This window comes from Corylus avellana, chromosome ca11, assembly GCF_901000735.1.
Source record: "Corylus avellana chromosome ca11, CavTom2PMs-1.0".
Lineage (NCBI taxonomy): Eukaryota > Viridiplantae > Streptophyta > Magnoliopsida > Fagales > Betulaceae > Corylus > Corylus avellana.
The window spans coordinates 19,708,087-19,724,738 of record NC_081551.1 but is presented as its reverse complement, the minus strand read 5'-3'; the positions used below and the strand labels follow the sequence as shown (position 1 = coordinate 19,724,738).

The window sequence follows — 16,652 nt, the reverse complement described above, 5'->3', positions numbered from 1 at the left end:
ACTTTATCGTATGGTCTTTTTCCTTTCTGAGCAAGACAAACCCTACCTTCCCATCCCGTAAGTATTTTTCCATACCTTTTTTAGCAAGATGCATGGACCCTATTTTCTCATTTAAGAAACATGCATACCTAACTCTCATTTTCATAAGCTAATCTAAGAGAAGAGGTTGATGAGTAGCAAATAAAGTTTGCTTGTAATTTCAACAAGTAAGAATGCATGTAAATATGTGAATGTGACCTTTTTTTTTTAAAAAAAATGACTAATATGGGAAGCCATTTAAAACACGTCACGTTAATTGGTGTAAAATGAATGTGATAAATAAGTATAAAGAGTAACATCGTTTTTTACTATTGAGAAAAATAAATTTATTATTTTAATTGATTTCATTGTCTAGTATAGTCATTAATCATTAGCGTCTCATTAGTTAATATTATTATAGTCTATATATATATATATAAGAAATCTCTTCATAATCAGGAATTCTTACTTGGCTCTTCTAATGAATAAATTCCTCTCATTTCACTAATCAAGGTCGGTTTAAAATTTCATTATATCTATTACATCAACAAAAGGACATAACAAAAAAACACTAGCTATATATAGTTTATTAGTTTATAGAATTAAATCATTTATCTTTTTTTTTTACTCACTAAAGAGACTGCAATCCAGTTAGCTAGTTCGTTTACTCATGATTTTGAAGCCAGCTAATATACATTAATTCTTAAGCCTTTCTTAGCATCAAAAGATCAATATAATTGTGGAGGTTTCCCAGCACAAATAATTTGAATAATTATCAACGAGAAATTGAAATTTTGATAATGACTAATTTGTCCAAAGAACAAGAGTTCATTCAAGCTATAATAAACCACACAGAAGAAATGGCCTGCAACTCTGCAACTCTGCAAGGCTGTTTCAATTAGTTTGTAGAGTTCTGTCCTTTCAGTTTATTTTATTAACTTCTTTTCTTTTTATTTTCTTTTATTATTTTTTATTAAGTTGTTGTCAACCATATATTAATGTGCCAGTTATTTATTTATTTATTTGTTTTTCTATTCAATATGGAAGAAGGGAAAAATGGGCCGTTTTCAAAGGCTTAGGTCATTGATAACACCCTTCATAGAATTATAGTGCTGGTATATTGACATTTGGCTCCAAATATGATCCACAAGATGATTAGGCCAGAGACTTCCTCAAACATCGGTATATGACATCTAATAAGAGGACTAGTAGTAGTTTTTTTTTAATATTTTTTTAAGAGTCTGTTTAGGATTGCGTTTGAGGAGTCTAAAAGTGCTTTTAAAATTCAAAAAGTCTGTTTTAAGAAAAAAGTACTCGTTTGGTAAAAAAAAATAAAAAAACGCTTTTAAGGTCTAAAAAGTATAAAAATGGTCAAAACGCACTTTTGGCAAAAGCTTCAAAATAAAGCTTTTGCCAAAAAGAGTTTTTTGACTTAAAAGCTCTATTTTTCAAACCCAATCCCAAACAAGCTCTAAATGTACGAAATCAAACTACTTTTTGCTTTACTATTCAAATAAATTCCACAATAGCTTTCATTATCATTTTTCTATCACTTTTTGCTACATTTACTCCCATTTTTTCACTTCTATAGATGGCTTTTAAAATCACCATTAGATATAAGATGGATTTTTATTGTATTTTTATCCACATATAGGTGCAGAATAATGTGTCTCACACCCATATGTGGCTTTTAAAACTATCATTAGATATAAGATGAATCTTTATTACATTTTAATCCAATTAATGGTAGTTTTAAAAGTCGAGTATGAAAAAATGGGTGTAAGAAAGTGTGAGTATGTGTAGTATTGCTCTTTAAATCTTTGATGTATCCAAGTATGGGTCAATACTAACATAGAGACTTAATTATAACAAAATGATAGTTTGATGTATTTAAGTATTACACTAGTCAATTTACAAGACTAAATAAAAAATAGTTGTATATTTATCCTTAAATGTTAAAACCGTAAAGAAACACTACTATATTTGCCCCCCAAAAAAAAAAAAAAAAAAAAAAAAAAAAAATACCAAGAGCTATTAAAGCGACATTGTCCCATAAGGCAATTCCACGTGTATGTATGTCCCATGGTGTATCTGCCGTTATAGGTCCAAAAGCTGCCGCAAAATGTTACTACGACGAAAGTCAAATGAAAATGAAAGCCAAGTACAAGTTTCGCCACGCGGTTGACCACTTGTACTCCCGTGGCTCTGCAACCCCTGAGGCGTACAGTCGTCTCGTGCTCGAATGCGTCCGAGCCAACGAAGTCGACCAAGCCCAGCGACTCCAACACCACATGGTCCACATGGAGCTTCACTTCTTCCAACCCGACAACGCTTTCGTTCAAAATCGTCTTCTTCATTTGTATGCCAAATCTGGGAAACTTTTGGATGCTCGAAACCTGTTCGACAGAATGCTTACAAGGGACGTTTTCTCGTGGAATGCTATGCTATATTTTGCGTATGCGAAGACGGGGTCGGTCGAGGATTTGCGGGGGAATTTTGGTCAAATGTGTAGATTACACCTTTGTAATCTACACATTTTTATAATCTACACATCTAATGTATTTCAATGTAGAGTGAGTTTTTAGGGAGTCAAACTTTCTCTGTGAATGGAGAGACAAATTGATCAGATACGTTAACTCACTAGCATACCAATAACATTACAATGATGCAGACCACCATTTCAAAAGAAACAAACCATACAAAGCAAAGATTAACACACACAGATCACTTCACACTTTGACAAACAAACCAGAGCATTTATCATATACTCATTATTTCAGGGAGAAAACAGTCTTAAAAGCTAGATCCACCATACAAGAATTTTCTGAATTAGCCGGAGATCTCAACGGCCTTAGCCTCAGCAGGCTTCTTCTCCTCCTCCTTTGGGACAGTCACAGTGAGCACGCCATTCTCCATGCTAGCCTTCACCTGATCCATCTTTGCATTTTCTGGCAACCTGAACCGCCGCAGAAACTTCCCACTGCTCCTCTCAATCCGATGCCATTTATCATTCTTCTCCTCTTGCTCTCTGTTTCTCTCCCCACTGATCTGGAGCACTCTGCCTTCCTCCACCTGGACCTTCACTTCTTCCTTCTTCAGCCCAGGAAGATCAGCCTTGAAAATGTGAGCCTCCGGGGTCTCCTTCCAATCAACACGCGTGTTCACAAACGCAGAGCTCTGATCACTTGCTGAAGCGAAAGGGAAGCCTTGGAAGGGATCCCAGATGTCCAAAGAAATGGGATCAAAGATGTTTGTTCGTTGGGCACCAAGAAGGCTTGGAATGAGCGACATTGTTGATGAATAAAGATTTATCTGTTTGAGAATAGACAATTAGAAGCTTAGAACAACTCTTGATGATGAAGTCGACGTACAAGTGCATGGTTTATATAGTTTAGAAGGAAACAGTAGAAGGGATTCTGGTTCTTTCTGGTACTCGCTCTTCTGAGCGATCATAGATGGATAGAGAAACTTCTATAACTACTTTCCAGTACTTTCCATGGATCTTCTGACTGGACACAGAAACTTCTATAACCTCCTAGTTGGATTGATCACTCCTTTTTCCCCTGTCAGGCTCTGCACCAAGAACCCAGCCCAAATGAGGTGGGCAGAACTTATTGGACTAAATTTCTATTTGGGTCGGATACAAAAATATTTATAAATGTATTATGATTTTTATAGAGTAATGTTATATTTTACACCGACTTTACCCGAAATAGAAAGTTCTGTATTTTTTGAAGTATCCATTAAATCTACGCCACGAGAGTACGAGACGGTGTGAAGTTTATGATAAAATGAGTGAAGAATAGGTTTATTCTAATTTTAATATAAGATTCTTACAAACCAAAGTAACAATTATAAGACATTTACGACGTCAGTTGCTAAATAATTAAATTTATTTTTTGAATTCAGACCTCTTTGATCTTTATTTTTGTTGTTGTTGATGATATAACAATGCCACGTCACACTATCATGTCATTACTTAAGGTCAATATGTACTTGTAGTTTTTTACTCTTATGTTTTACAAAGCAATATTTTTTTAAAAAATATTAGGGGTCAATAAGTTCTTCATATTTGGTCTATATTCTCCTACAAATTTAATAGATTAACTATTAAATTTGTAGGGTCTACATAAATTTGCAGATCTAATGGTTAAATTGTAAGATGAGGCGAGCCAAATATAGAGAAAATATTGACCCATAACATTTCTTTATTTTTTATTTGCCTAGAAAACTAGATTGGGTAAGTGTTGTGGCCAAATTTACTAATATTTGTTTCTAATATATGTTCCAATATACATTCAAATGTATGCATTCTAAAACATATTGGACCGTCCTCAAGAGGTAGATTAATCGGCTGGGACCACGCCTAATGAAGCGAAGATCACTAGTTCGAATCCCTTCCCCCCTCTTGTGCAGACATTTCAAAAAAAAAACATATTGGACCAACCCGAGCCCACTTCTAAACCCAGTAGAGTGACCTTGGGCTCTATTAAGCAGCTTTTTCCTGCACCATGTGTAGGCTTGGGCGTCCTTACTTCATGAATGGGTTATGGTTCGGACCATTATCAAACATTCTTGGGATTTTCTAACCGACAAGAAAACAGCAATGTCATGTGTTGGGTCGAGTCCAATTATATTTGGACGGACACAATTGGTCTGTGTTTGGGCCCAGTCCAATTGTATTTGTGTTGGGTCCCAAAAAAAAAACAAAAAAAAAAAAAAACACTGAGAACTCCACTAATTGTAAATATAATATTGGCTCTCCTTTTTTTTCAGTCAAAAGAAAAAGCTGAAGTTATAAAATAGAGAAAACTTGTGGAGGAGAAAAGGCATAATCAGTATTGACTGTTGAGGGTGGGCTCTCTTGATCGACAAGAAAATAAAGAAAATGGTTTTTCTGAGAGTGATTGTTTTAACCCATAGAGATTACCAATAAGTGCTAGTTGGCCATGGGTGACCACGTGGAGGTCTAGTTTTGTGTCTAGTATCTCACAATCACCCGTACAAATTGTGAATGTGATTGTGATTGTCATTGCCTTCCCAATCAAATCATCTCCAACAACTAATCTTTCTTTAGACGTGGTACGGCACCATTGCATTGGTTCATGACCATCCAAATTAGCTGTATCTTGTCATTTTCTTCCAAAATTCAAGTGTTTTTTTTTTTCCAATCCCTTGCCATGGTCTACATTTGTTTGCCTTTTCTTTGTGTCTTCATCTCACAAAATTATGAGCGGAGCATATCTATCTCCTCTGTCGTAAACCTTCGCCCAAAATTTTTACTAGACTGCACGGGTTCAGAGTTTATTCTTATGTCACCATTAAAACAACCATAGCTACCAAGATTTTGTTTTACAATCATCAGATTTTGTGGCCATATAGTACCAGTACTACCCTCCTTTACAAGATTTTGTGCTATGGGTAAGATTTATGTGGGGTTTAGATTGCAACCGTGACACATTTCAAAACTTTTGAACACAATAATTAATCAAACAAACAAGCTCTAAATTTTATGTACACATAAATCACGTCGAATACTTAAGATTGTGACATATCATAAGCCTTGTCTAGACCAGTATCGTCACGTAATTAAGAGCGCCATTCCAAACTTTTGGTTAATATAATTTTCCAACCTTCATTTTTTTAAAGACAACTTTCAAAAAAAAAAAAAAAAAAAAGTATGGAATTTTTATTTTTAGAGAAAAAGTATAAAAAACAAACACACTCATTTATATGGGCTTTGGTCGACAGAAGTAGACTGAAAAGGCGCACGTGCAAATATAATTGAAAAGTTTTGTGCAGACGCCGCAAATCCTGTAGCCCCGACAGTCTTCCTCATCACGATAACGCCACAACACCGCCCCACTTTTTACAGCCACGTCTGCTGTCTACCCCCACGGTCAAGATTTTGACCATTTACCCACCACGCAAAATACACGTTGAATCGTTGATGTTGACTAGCTAGTGATATTAATTAATCCTATGGCTCGTTGGACTGCCACGTCTGATCAAAATTGACCGATATGGAGTCGGCATGAAGTAATTGGTGCATCAGGGTGACCCACAGGTCTTGTCTTGAATAAGGACCGTCCATCCCGTATCATAATTCATAAATTAAATTGTATCCGGGGGTAGCTGATGGCCTTTTTCTTGTACTATTCATTTATGTCCAACCTTTTTTGTTTTTTTTTTCTCTGTTGAAAGAACCTCGTCTTCCATGAATTACAAGGGAAATATTTTCTGGGGGCCCATGTATCAGTATGGTAGGTGGGTTGAGCCCCAGTATTTTATGGTCCCCCGTATACTTTGAAAACACCTCAATCTAAAGATTCCCCCAATTGTGATTGTCCCCCTCCAATAAAGTTTCAAATAGTTTGTTTAACAAATAACTCAAATCATAAAAAAAATATTAAAAATAATCTTTTTTACTTACTTTTATACCACATTAAGGTTTTAGAAAATGACAAGTTAATAATTAATCAACCTGATTCTATAGATATTAAATGAGGAATTGAACTGATCAAGTCTTTTTTTATTTTTTTATTTTATTTCTAATCGAATGAGGAAAAGGGCAATAAGGGAGGATCCAGTCTTTCTTGGTTATACTAGTCTAGTCCTTTCTTTTTCTCATGATGAATAGGAGTTTTCACTTAGCCTTTATGTTATGATCTTTAATGTTCTACTTGATTCAAGTACGGCAATATTATTATTCATGTGTATATAAGTTTTTGGGTACTTTCTTCTTACAAAATTGCGACCTATATATAGAGTAGATTAAAATGTTTTGGTATTATGTGTGGGTTTAGTATTAAACCATTGAATATTGATAGGTGAATGCATGAAACTGTCAACCGATAAAGAGCTATTATTGTGTTAGTGTTGATAGAGTGGATAGTCGTACACATTGGTTGCAGAGCATGGTGATATGTTACGATTTTAAGTGTCCCACTTAACGTTTTTTTTATTTTTTATTAGGGGTATCCAAGTTTCACCTATGGGCCAAGCAGCATCCAGGATCCACCCCACATTGTGTGTTGGCTGTGATACACTAGCGTAGAGGCTTGGCCAGGATCCACTAGACTAATTTCTCTACCCAATAGCCTGCACCACTCAGAGCATTGACTGTTGAATCTCAAGCCTTTGGCCTGGGTGGCTAGCCCCAAATGGGAGGTAGCACCCAACATGATTTGAACTTGAGATCATGAAGGAGCACACCCCAAGATCCCAAGCTCTTCACCAACTTAGCCAACCCCTCGGGATTGCCCCACCTAACTTATGTACGACAATATTAATTGTGTGTATATCTACCAAGGTTTATGATCACTTTACAAACTAATGCTAAATACACATAATCATATATTTCCTACAAGATATGACATACTTTACTTTTAGAAAAAGAAAAAAAGAATTGTCCGTTTTCTAAACTCTTTTGAGTATACAAACAATCATTATATATATGTATATATATATATATATCTCTTGGAGGAAAATTTCTAGTTACTCCCCTAATTCAACAACTAAACCCAGATTAGAATTTATACTCTGCCGACGGCCGTCCATGCCATCCACATCGTTTTCCTTAAAAACGTACGAAGACAGACAGCACATCGTTGTCGATTAAATGAAATGTCAAAAAACATGCTAAAAAAGATATGAGCATTACAGCCCTACTAAAAAGTAGCCAGTAAAGTTAACCACAGTGAAAAAAATTAAAGTTTCTTAGACATACTTCAAATCTTTCGATCGTTCCTGCACGCAGCAACTGCATGTGTTTAACTTTCTTAAATACTTTCTTTCACGTTGAAAACGATATAACGAAATTCGCCACGTAAATTACACGTTAAGAAAGTCAGGCCAAAACTTGCTTTCCAGACAAATTGCACTTTGCTTTCTGCAGCCTGCTCATCAGTTAATTAATATTGCTTTGTGGGTCCATTCATTTGTACGTGCATAATATGCGTCATCATATCCTTAATTTCTCTGTTTAAATTACATAATAATCTCTCTCTCTCTCTCTCTCTCTCTCTCTCTTGGAACAAAGCACCTCAAACTCAGAATATGTCGCATTCTTTCAATATATTGTTTGCATGAACAATCTTTTCCTTTGATTACGAGTCAACGACTATCATAATAATTACACATTTCGTGGGACCATAGTGAGCTTTGAAGCACATCTTAAAGCGCTATGAGCCAAATCCTTTCAAAAAGATTATAGCTTTATTACATGAACAACATTTCCCTCAATCACATCGTGATTATGCATGGGTCGTGACTCGTGGGTCCGCTTAATTAGTGAGCTTTGAAGCACTTGTTAAAAGCCTACTCGTGAGTCGTGACTTGTCCCTAAATCATAGCGTCATAACCCGTCAATTATCAGGGAAAACAAATAATAATCCTATTCTCTTAATTTATTTTGATTGAAATAGAGAAGACCCAGATCAGTATTTTGGTTTGTCGGTATTTTTGAAAATCTTTTGACAGCCGCAAATCTTGAAAAAGTATCATGAGTATATACGTTTTTAATAAATACGAAAATAAAGGAGGGACCCTATGACTTTTGAGTCCGGTGTGTAGGGCAGTGAAGGAGAGTCTAGGGGTTCAAGAGAAACGCACGTGGAGTGACCATTTTGCAATGCCGACAGACGCTGTCAATGGGTCAGTGTCCGCCACCACCGTCATTCACTGCTTCACTGGCCTCGGCTACAGTGACAGCTACGCAGAACGGTTCCCCCGGCGACGGCGCGGCCCCTCCATCTCCATGCATGTGCATCAGTGCATGCATCATGTGCATTCATGTTCTTTTTGGGTTTATTAATTTGTTATATATGCATGTATATTTTATTTATATGCTTAATGGTTTGTGGGCTAAAGTGACTTTATGGCATTTATCTGTCATGTTATTTTTGATGAATGTATTAATGTTGTGGAACTTGAGGTCAAAAATTCACGTGGGTCTTTATTGATTAGTTTCTTTCTTGATTTCGTTTTTTTTTAATAAAATCAAACAAAAGTACAAGTACAAAAGACAAAGCCAATAAAAAAAACGAGGCTTCAAAAACAGTACTACCACGGTGGATTTTTGTTACAATCAAGGAGGAGATCTAACAAGAAATACAAATCAGTAAAAATGCTGCCAGTTCAACGGGTGGTAGCGGTCCAATGAAAAATATTGCGAGCAGGTCGATTCGCGCCCTCTAAATCTTGGTGACAGCTTCTAAGGCTTATTTGAAGGCTTAAGAGTGGAGTTTATTAACAGTAAGAGTAATATGTAGCTTCTAAGGCTTTAATCGTGAATGTAGGTCATAAAATATTTTCCTTCGACCAAAGTTTCATCTTCTCCCAATAACTGATGGGTGGTTGTCAAAGACTAGGGGTGTCAAAAATTACTGAAAAACCGAAAAACGGGAAACTGGAGACCCAGTTCCAATTTCTGTTTGGAAAAACCAAAAATCGGGCACTCCAATTCCGGTCCCCGGTTTTTACCGAGTTACCAAAACCGGGTGCATATATATATAAAATTAAATTAATATATATAAAAACTGGTTACCGAACCGGGGTCCTGGTTCCCTCGGTTCTGGGAACCCCGGTCCCGGTCCGGTTCCCCTGGACCGGGTACCCCAGTTTCGGTTCCCCTGGACCGGGTACTCCAATTTTAGTTCCTAGTTTTGGCCAAAAATTGAAAAATCGAATCGGGTTGACACCCCTATCAAAGATGATACAACTGTTCTTCGATGCTATGCCACCATACTTGAGTTTGCCCCTTAAGTTTCATCTTGACAAATTGAACCCGTCATTCCTCATTTTGAACCATGCATTCAAAGTAATCGTCAAGTGCCATGAGCCAATCTTGAAAAGCATCATAATCTAGTTTACTATGAAAATCTTGGAAATAAACTTGCATACACTTAGTAATATATATCATCATTGCCATAGTCCTCCGCTCGGCAAAATTAATTAAGAGGACGAAACACACTAGAGTAAATTTTTCCCCACATTTGTCATGAACCTTGAAGTTACTTAATTTTGTGCCAGACGTACGATTGGGTAAAGATGAGACATTTGCATCTCGTCTATACGTAGCCTCAGGAAAGGAAAGTTTTAGCCGAGTCTACATAATTTTTCTGTACCCATTAGAAATTCATTAACATGAATGACTCCCTTCAACAAAAATGCTATGCGCCTCCCTCACTATTTTTGTCAAAATATATATAGTACGACCCCTAAATTATGTGGCTGCATGCATTCTTCAATTTGGACTAGAAAATGTAACAGTTAGTGGTGAAATAACATATACCTTCTTTTTTTTTAAAAAAAAAAAATCCATCATCATCTTCTTCTTTTCATTATTAAGTTCTGTTTACATATATGTATATATATAGGGTTTTATGCAATTTATGTATCCCTGTATGTGACTAGCGGTTCCTGTATTGCTTTTTAAGAAATAGTAAAATCTTGCTGAAAATCTATAAACGTAATCTTTAGTGGTAAACCACGTAAATCTCTATGTTTTGTGATTACTTGTTTCTGCGTTGTTATTTTTCGCATTTCATTGATTCTGAAAAATATGATAGGTTTTCTAACACCGGCAAGTGACATGATGGAAGAGGCTACTAGCGAGGTGGTGAAGGTGGCTAGCATATAGAGAGGAGGAGTTGGCCGGAGCTAAGGTTATTGGGTTGTGACAAAAAGGAGGAAGAAGAAAAAAAAAAAAAAAAAAAACCAAGGAAGACGACGAGGAAAGAAGAGAGAAACCTCATGATTGTGCTAAGGACTGCTTTCATCATTCTATATAGTCGGCGGGGCCTGTCGTTACTTCAAATCTTTATGATTATGGAGTTCCTATATATAATATAATATAATTAATCTGCTGCATTGCATTGCATTGCATTGAACGTGAAAAATGATTGCAGACCAACAGTAATTACTTTAAATGGACATCAAATCGATAAGGGAAAAGTGTGTAGGAAAGAGTAAGAGAAAGAATGATGAAATCATGGACTTAGCCAAGTAAAGAGATCGTGTTCACTTCAATCAATGCTGCTTGATTAATCCATGGATTCGAATGCATGCATGCCTCTTGTATAGTGTGGTTCATATATGTTATATATAATGATTCTTTTTTTTTCTTTTTTCTTTTTTTTTTTTTTGGCTAAGTGAAGAATTTGTACGTATTGGTTTCAGGATATAATTCTCATGTTGTAATGAATTTATTTGATTTAACCAAATACTGACGAGAACTTGTTTGCTTTGTGTGAAACACGTTGTTGATCGATGAGAAAGAAGACATGCATGTACCATTGCATGTACAAATACATTGGACTTGGACAAAACACGAATGCTTTCTGTAATGGGGTCAAAAAGAAGAGAATATTCCAAGTACACCTATCTTTTTGCTTTCAAGTTTCAATTATTTGAGCAAAAATTAGGAGATCGATTGAGACGTAGTATAATGCCTGCATTGAACTGCTGTTAGTCTTAATGCTATATTGTATTATCCAATTGGTCGAAAAACTTGGTGCTTAAACCTTAATTCATGCAAAACAGAGACAGTGATAGCAAATATGCCCCCAACCATGCTTCATTTTATCTATAACGTGTGATTTATGGTCGAAAAAGCTAGTGTTTTAATTCTAAAGGGAGACAGCAATATGACACATCCCTCCCCTAAAGAAAAGAAAAAAAAGAAAGAAAAGGCTAGCTAGATAGCAACAATTAATCTAAAGTTGACACTCAAAGCACTAAAGCTAGCAAGGAATCTAATTTACGTGTTCTCAGGTTCACTTGTTTTACAGAAATAATGAATAAATTCCAAAAAATAATAATAATAACAATAATAAAAGAAGAAGAAGAAGAAGGAGAATCACAATCTTTACAAGATATACATTACATAAATAAATTTAATAAAACAAGAGATTAAAGAGTTAAGCACTTGTAACAGTTTCAAATGAACAACTAATCCAAGAAATTATCATGATAAAATTAGGTAAATAAATTATCACCTGAACCAATTACTCAACCCTACCTCTTCAGTTTTACAATTTATTAAACGTAATTGGGCCACTGTTTTCCCTCTTGAACTTGAACTTTCTAAAATTAATGACCTTAGAATAATTAATTATCTCCAAAGTTTTTCCCCCAAATTTGCTTTTAAACCAGTAGATATTAATAAACCTAATGTTTTTATGAATTTATCCTCGTTGATACTAATTGATCAGTTATCCTCTCTCATATAATTCTTGCGAATTTGATCTCTATGAATCAAAAATTGTTTATTCCAAACGCACAATTAAGCAATCATATTACTCCTTCATAGTGCAATAAGTCATATATAATAATTATTACTCCCCAATTCTACAATTACTATTATTATGTTGATACTTGGTACCATGCCTTCCTCTACCAAAATAACCTTTAGGCTGAAATTACTCAACTTCCCACTTGGTTTTATCAATGGTGGAATGCTTTTGAAGCCCAAGAGATTATTCTCCCTCCTCGTTTAATAACAGGATCCGGCTTATGTACTGTAGTTTTAGCACATATTCTGTAATTGAATGAACATCCATTATTGTTTTGGGCTATTTTTAACCCAAACGTCACCATTTTAAACTCTGAGGAGACTAAACCAAACGTTCGAAAGATTTATTGTTTGATGCCATTTAAAAGTAGCGGGAACATCTCTTTTCAAAGCTAAAGTGGATCTTGCTTTCAACCCCTTAAAACCACCACCACCACCACCACCGACCCATCACCATCACTCCGAACGGGCATGCAGGTGCTTGCCTCGGTGAGATCTAAAGGGACCTTTTTTTTGTTTTATGGGTCTTCAATACCATCAATGGATCTCTCCCACCGTGTACAGCACTTGAGGGAAATTCCTGAAAATTTATCAAAAAATTACCAAATTCCTTCACCTCTTGCAACTTTTCCAAAATTATTGCCATTTTATTTACATCACAAATTAAAGAGTCACACTCAAGTTCAGTTAGCCTATGCAATGTCCAAAGAATAATATTTCAAAAGACAATTACTCGAGGTTATTAATTATTGAGATACCACCATGGCCTCGTGATCAGTTTCTCCATTATTTCAAACCCTGTCTCAATCTTTCTTTTTTTTGTAGTATTTCAAAAAATCATTTCCTTTTCATTGTCATCTTTCAAGTTTTGTACGATAAACTTTATTCTCCACCAATAAAAATTAATTACTTTAATTAAGTTTTCTCTTTTATATTGTTACTACAAAATCTGTTGAGGCAAGCATTTCAATGTATTTCTAAACTATTAATTTGCAGTATACAAATAGTAAATGGCAGTCCCTAACCTTGAGACATAAATTTCCTCTAAATTTGGTTGGAATAAATTTTTTTTTTTTTTTTTTTTTTAATTTATTCTATGAAATTGTCCAAGGAAATTTATGTCCGCATATATAACGGTTCCATTTATGGTCGAAAAAAAGCTGGTGCTTAATGCAAAAGGGAGATACGAATAGGACATCCCCCCAACCCCCCCCAAAAAAAAAAGATAAAAAAAAAGGCCAGATAGCAACAAATAATGTAAAGCTAACACTCAAATCACTAAAGGTACCAAGAAATGGAGATAAGAGTTTGATTTAAGGATAAAATAAAGATTCACAGTGTCCACGTAAAACAATGGAGCTTGAAAGGGAAGTCCCAACAGCTTTTCAGTATGTTTTAGGCCTTATTTAGATGCGCGTTTGAGAGGTTTAAAAGTGAATTAACACTTAAAAAAATTCGTTTAAAGAAAAAAGTATTTGTTTGATAAATAAATTGAAAGCAATTTTAGGGTCGAAAAAGTCTTAAAATGGCTAAAATATAGTTTTGGCAAAAGCTTAAAAATAAAATTTTTGTCAAAAAAAAGTTTTTTTTGACTTAAAAATACTTTTTTGAACGCAATTCCAAACATGCTCTTAGCTAGTATTGTTTTGGCTAAAGAAGTTTGTTTAATTTTTAAAAATCGTGTCTATTTTTAAACTTTGTAAACAATTTTTCTAGTTTGAATTTTTCATTCTCAAGTCGTCATACTACTATTTTCCTTACAACCTAAACTTTAAAAAGAAAAAAAAAATGGTTAAAAATATTTTACGTTTGATTAGATGGAGTTTTAACCATGTGTTGGGTGAGAGAATATATATGATTGAGTTAATAGTTCCAATATTAAAGGAGTCATTGTCTAAATTAATGGTCTTGGTTTAAGACAAGATATGATGATTAGGAACTAATGATTTTATCCCCATGAACAAGATTAGACGTCTCACTGTTTTTGTCCATCTTGAGATGTGTGCCATAGACTATGATAAGTTGGACTTATAGGGACACCAAGATAAGGTTCAGACACCATCAACATCCTTAAAAACAAAAAGGAAAACAAAAACAAAAAACCTTCTACCTCCTTCTTCACCCTTCTCAATTTGATGAAACTATATTCTGGTGTTATGTTTCTCATTCTTTCTTTTTTGAGAGATCAATAAATGAAGCAAAACAGATAAACCAATAAGTAAAGTAAACAGTACTTCTTTTTGAGGGAAGTATGTGTCCAAATAAGGAAACGTTATGCCGTTATTTTTTCCTTAAGCTTCTCTTTTCCTTTTTCAACCAAAATGTCCTCCAACATCTTAGGTAATTGGTTCATGTCGTGCCACTTTGACAAAAGATTTTCTTGTTTTTATTAGATACAAAGTAAATTTGTTTCGTGGCTAATAAAATAAGGACAATAAACCTGGGCAAGAGTTTGGTTGTGAATTTTTTGTAAGAGAAAAGTGAAAAAAAATTGTTCAATAATAAGAAAAAAAATAGGTTACTTTTTTAATAAAAAGAAAGAAAGGAGAAGAGTGTGTTGCCAAACATATCCCATATTATTCACATCTATTTTATCACTCACTTTACATTAGCCGTCATGACATATGTTGAATGACCACTTAAAAGAACAAAACATTTTACTTCCATTCAACTTATACAACGTCAACGGTGTAAAGTGAGTGATAAAATGAGTATAAAGTATAGTATTACTCAAAGAAAAATGAGATACAAGGTTTTCTGTGTAATTTTTCACACTTATTTTATATCGGCTAACGTGACATGTTTTAAATGGTTAATACCTTTTTTTTTTTTAAAAAAAAAAAAAGTGACTAATTAATACGGAAAAGAGAAATGCTATTGTTATTCCTAGTGTTTTCTTTATTCTACGTGGATATTATTTTCTAAAAAAAAATATGAGGGTCTAGTGGCCATGGGGTAAGTTTTTTTTTCATCTTTTTTATAAAACAATATACACATAGGATGAGGAGAACACTAAGAAGAATCGTAGCATTTTTCTATAAAAAATCACTTAAGACAAAAGTCACATTAGCTAGTATGAAATGGCCGTAAAAAATAACATTACTCGAATTTTCCTCATAGAAAATAAAGTTTTAAGAATATCTTATTTAAGAATCTAAATAATCATAACAGAGTCCAAGGTTTAAGAATCTCTTCTTCTTCTATACGACCACAATTTATTCTCTCTGTTTCTGTCTTTCAGTTACTTGCCTGACAACCTTTTTGTATTTAATTTAATTACAATGTTAGTCATCCTATATAGAGTAAGAAAGTTTAGAGATTATTTGCCATATTTGGAATGTAAAGATCTATTAAAATATAGTCTAGGTAATCAGCAGGTCGCATGTTAGCCATACTGATGGAAGAGGGTGTTCAACGTTGCACAAACATACACATTACTTAAACCATATATTCACATACCACTAGCAAATTTCTTCTTTATTTTTAATTTTTTTTAAAAAAAATCACATTTTTTATTTTAATTACCCACTTTTTTCATTTTTTTTTTTAAATAAAAACATTTCAATCACATTCATTCAAAGATAATACGAGCATAAAACTCTTACAATATAAAGCAAAAAGCTCTGAAGCAACCATAGCCGAAACTACGAGATTACAAACGTCAAAGATATAACCAATCCAATCTCAAACAAGATCTGCTAACTCATAACTAATCTTCAGATATTATAATAGATCTGCTCCATAGAGACTCATTCAAATACATCACTTTTTCATTTTTTTTCTTCAAATTGCCGAGACAGATGCAGTTCATTTTCCTCCAATTTTTACATCCCACTAGTCAAAATAATATTTGGCTAGCTAGTCAAATGAGAATGCTCTTGTAGTAACTCACCAAATTACTCTTTTTCCTCCCATTTTAGCATGCCCCAATTAGCCAAAATAACATTTGAGGAAATCATGTCATGTTATGCCATGTCTTTAATTAATCTTATTTTTAATAACTAATAAGTGTCTAGAGGGGACAAGAGAGATATTTTAAGAAAGTTTTATGACCTTTCGTTTCCCCATTTAAGTTCAATAAAGTTTTTTTAAACTCAAGCATTTATTATTATGAGTAGCAAGGCTGTCCTATTCATTGCCTTTCTACTTCTAAATTAAGATTTTACGATCACAAACTTTATCCACATTCATATATCTTCTCATCATTTTTTTCTTCGTGTGAAGAATTTTTTTTTATTTTTATTTTTTTATATGTTCGCACAAAAATATGGAAGAGGATTTGAATTAATGATCTCCATTAAATTAGGCGAAAGTCTTAATGGATTGAACTACCTCTTGA

At 34.2% G+C, this 16,652-nt stretch overlaps 1 protein-coding gene across 1 annotated transcript; it reads right to left on the bottom strand.

Annotated features, from left to right (window-relative positions):
* Nucleotides 1-2,649: 2,649 nt before the first annotated feature.
* On the bottom strand, nt 2,650-3,525 carry LOC132165821 (17.5 kDa class I heat shock protein-like). The gene has a single exon (XM_059576503.1). It carries the CDS (start codon nt 3,307-3,309, stop codon nt 2,848-2,850), a length of 462 nt encoding a protein of 153 aa, XP_059432486.1. The 5' UTR covers nt 3,310-3,525; the 3' UTR covers nt 2,650-2,847.
* Nucleotides 3,526-16,652: the final 13,127 nt, after the last annotated feature.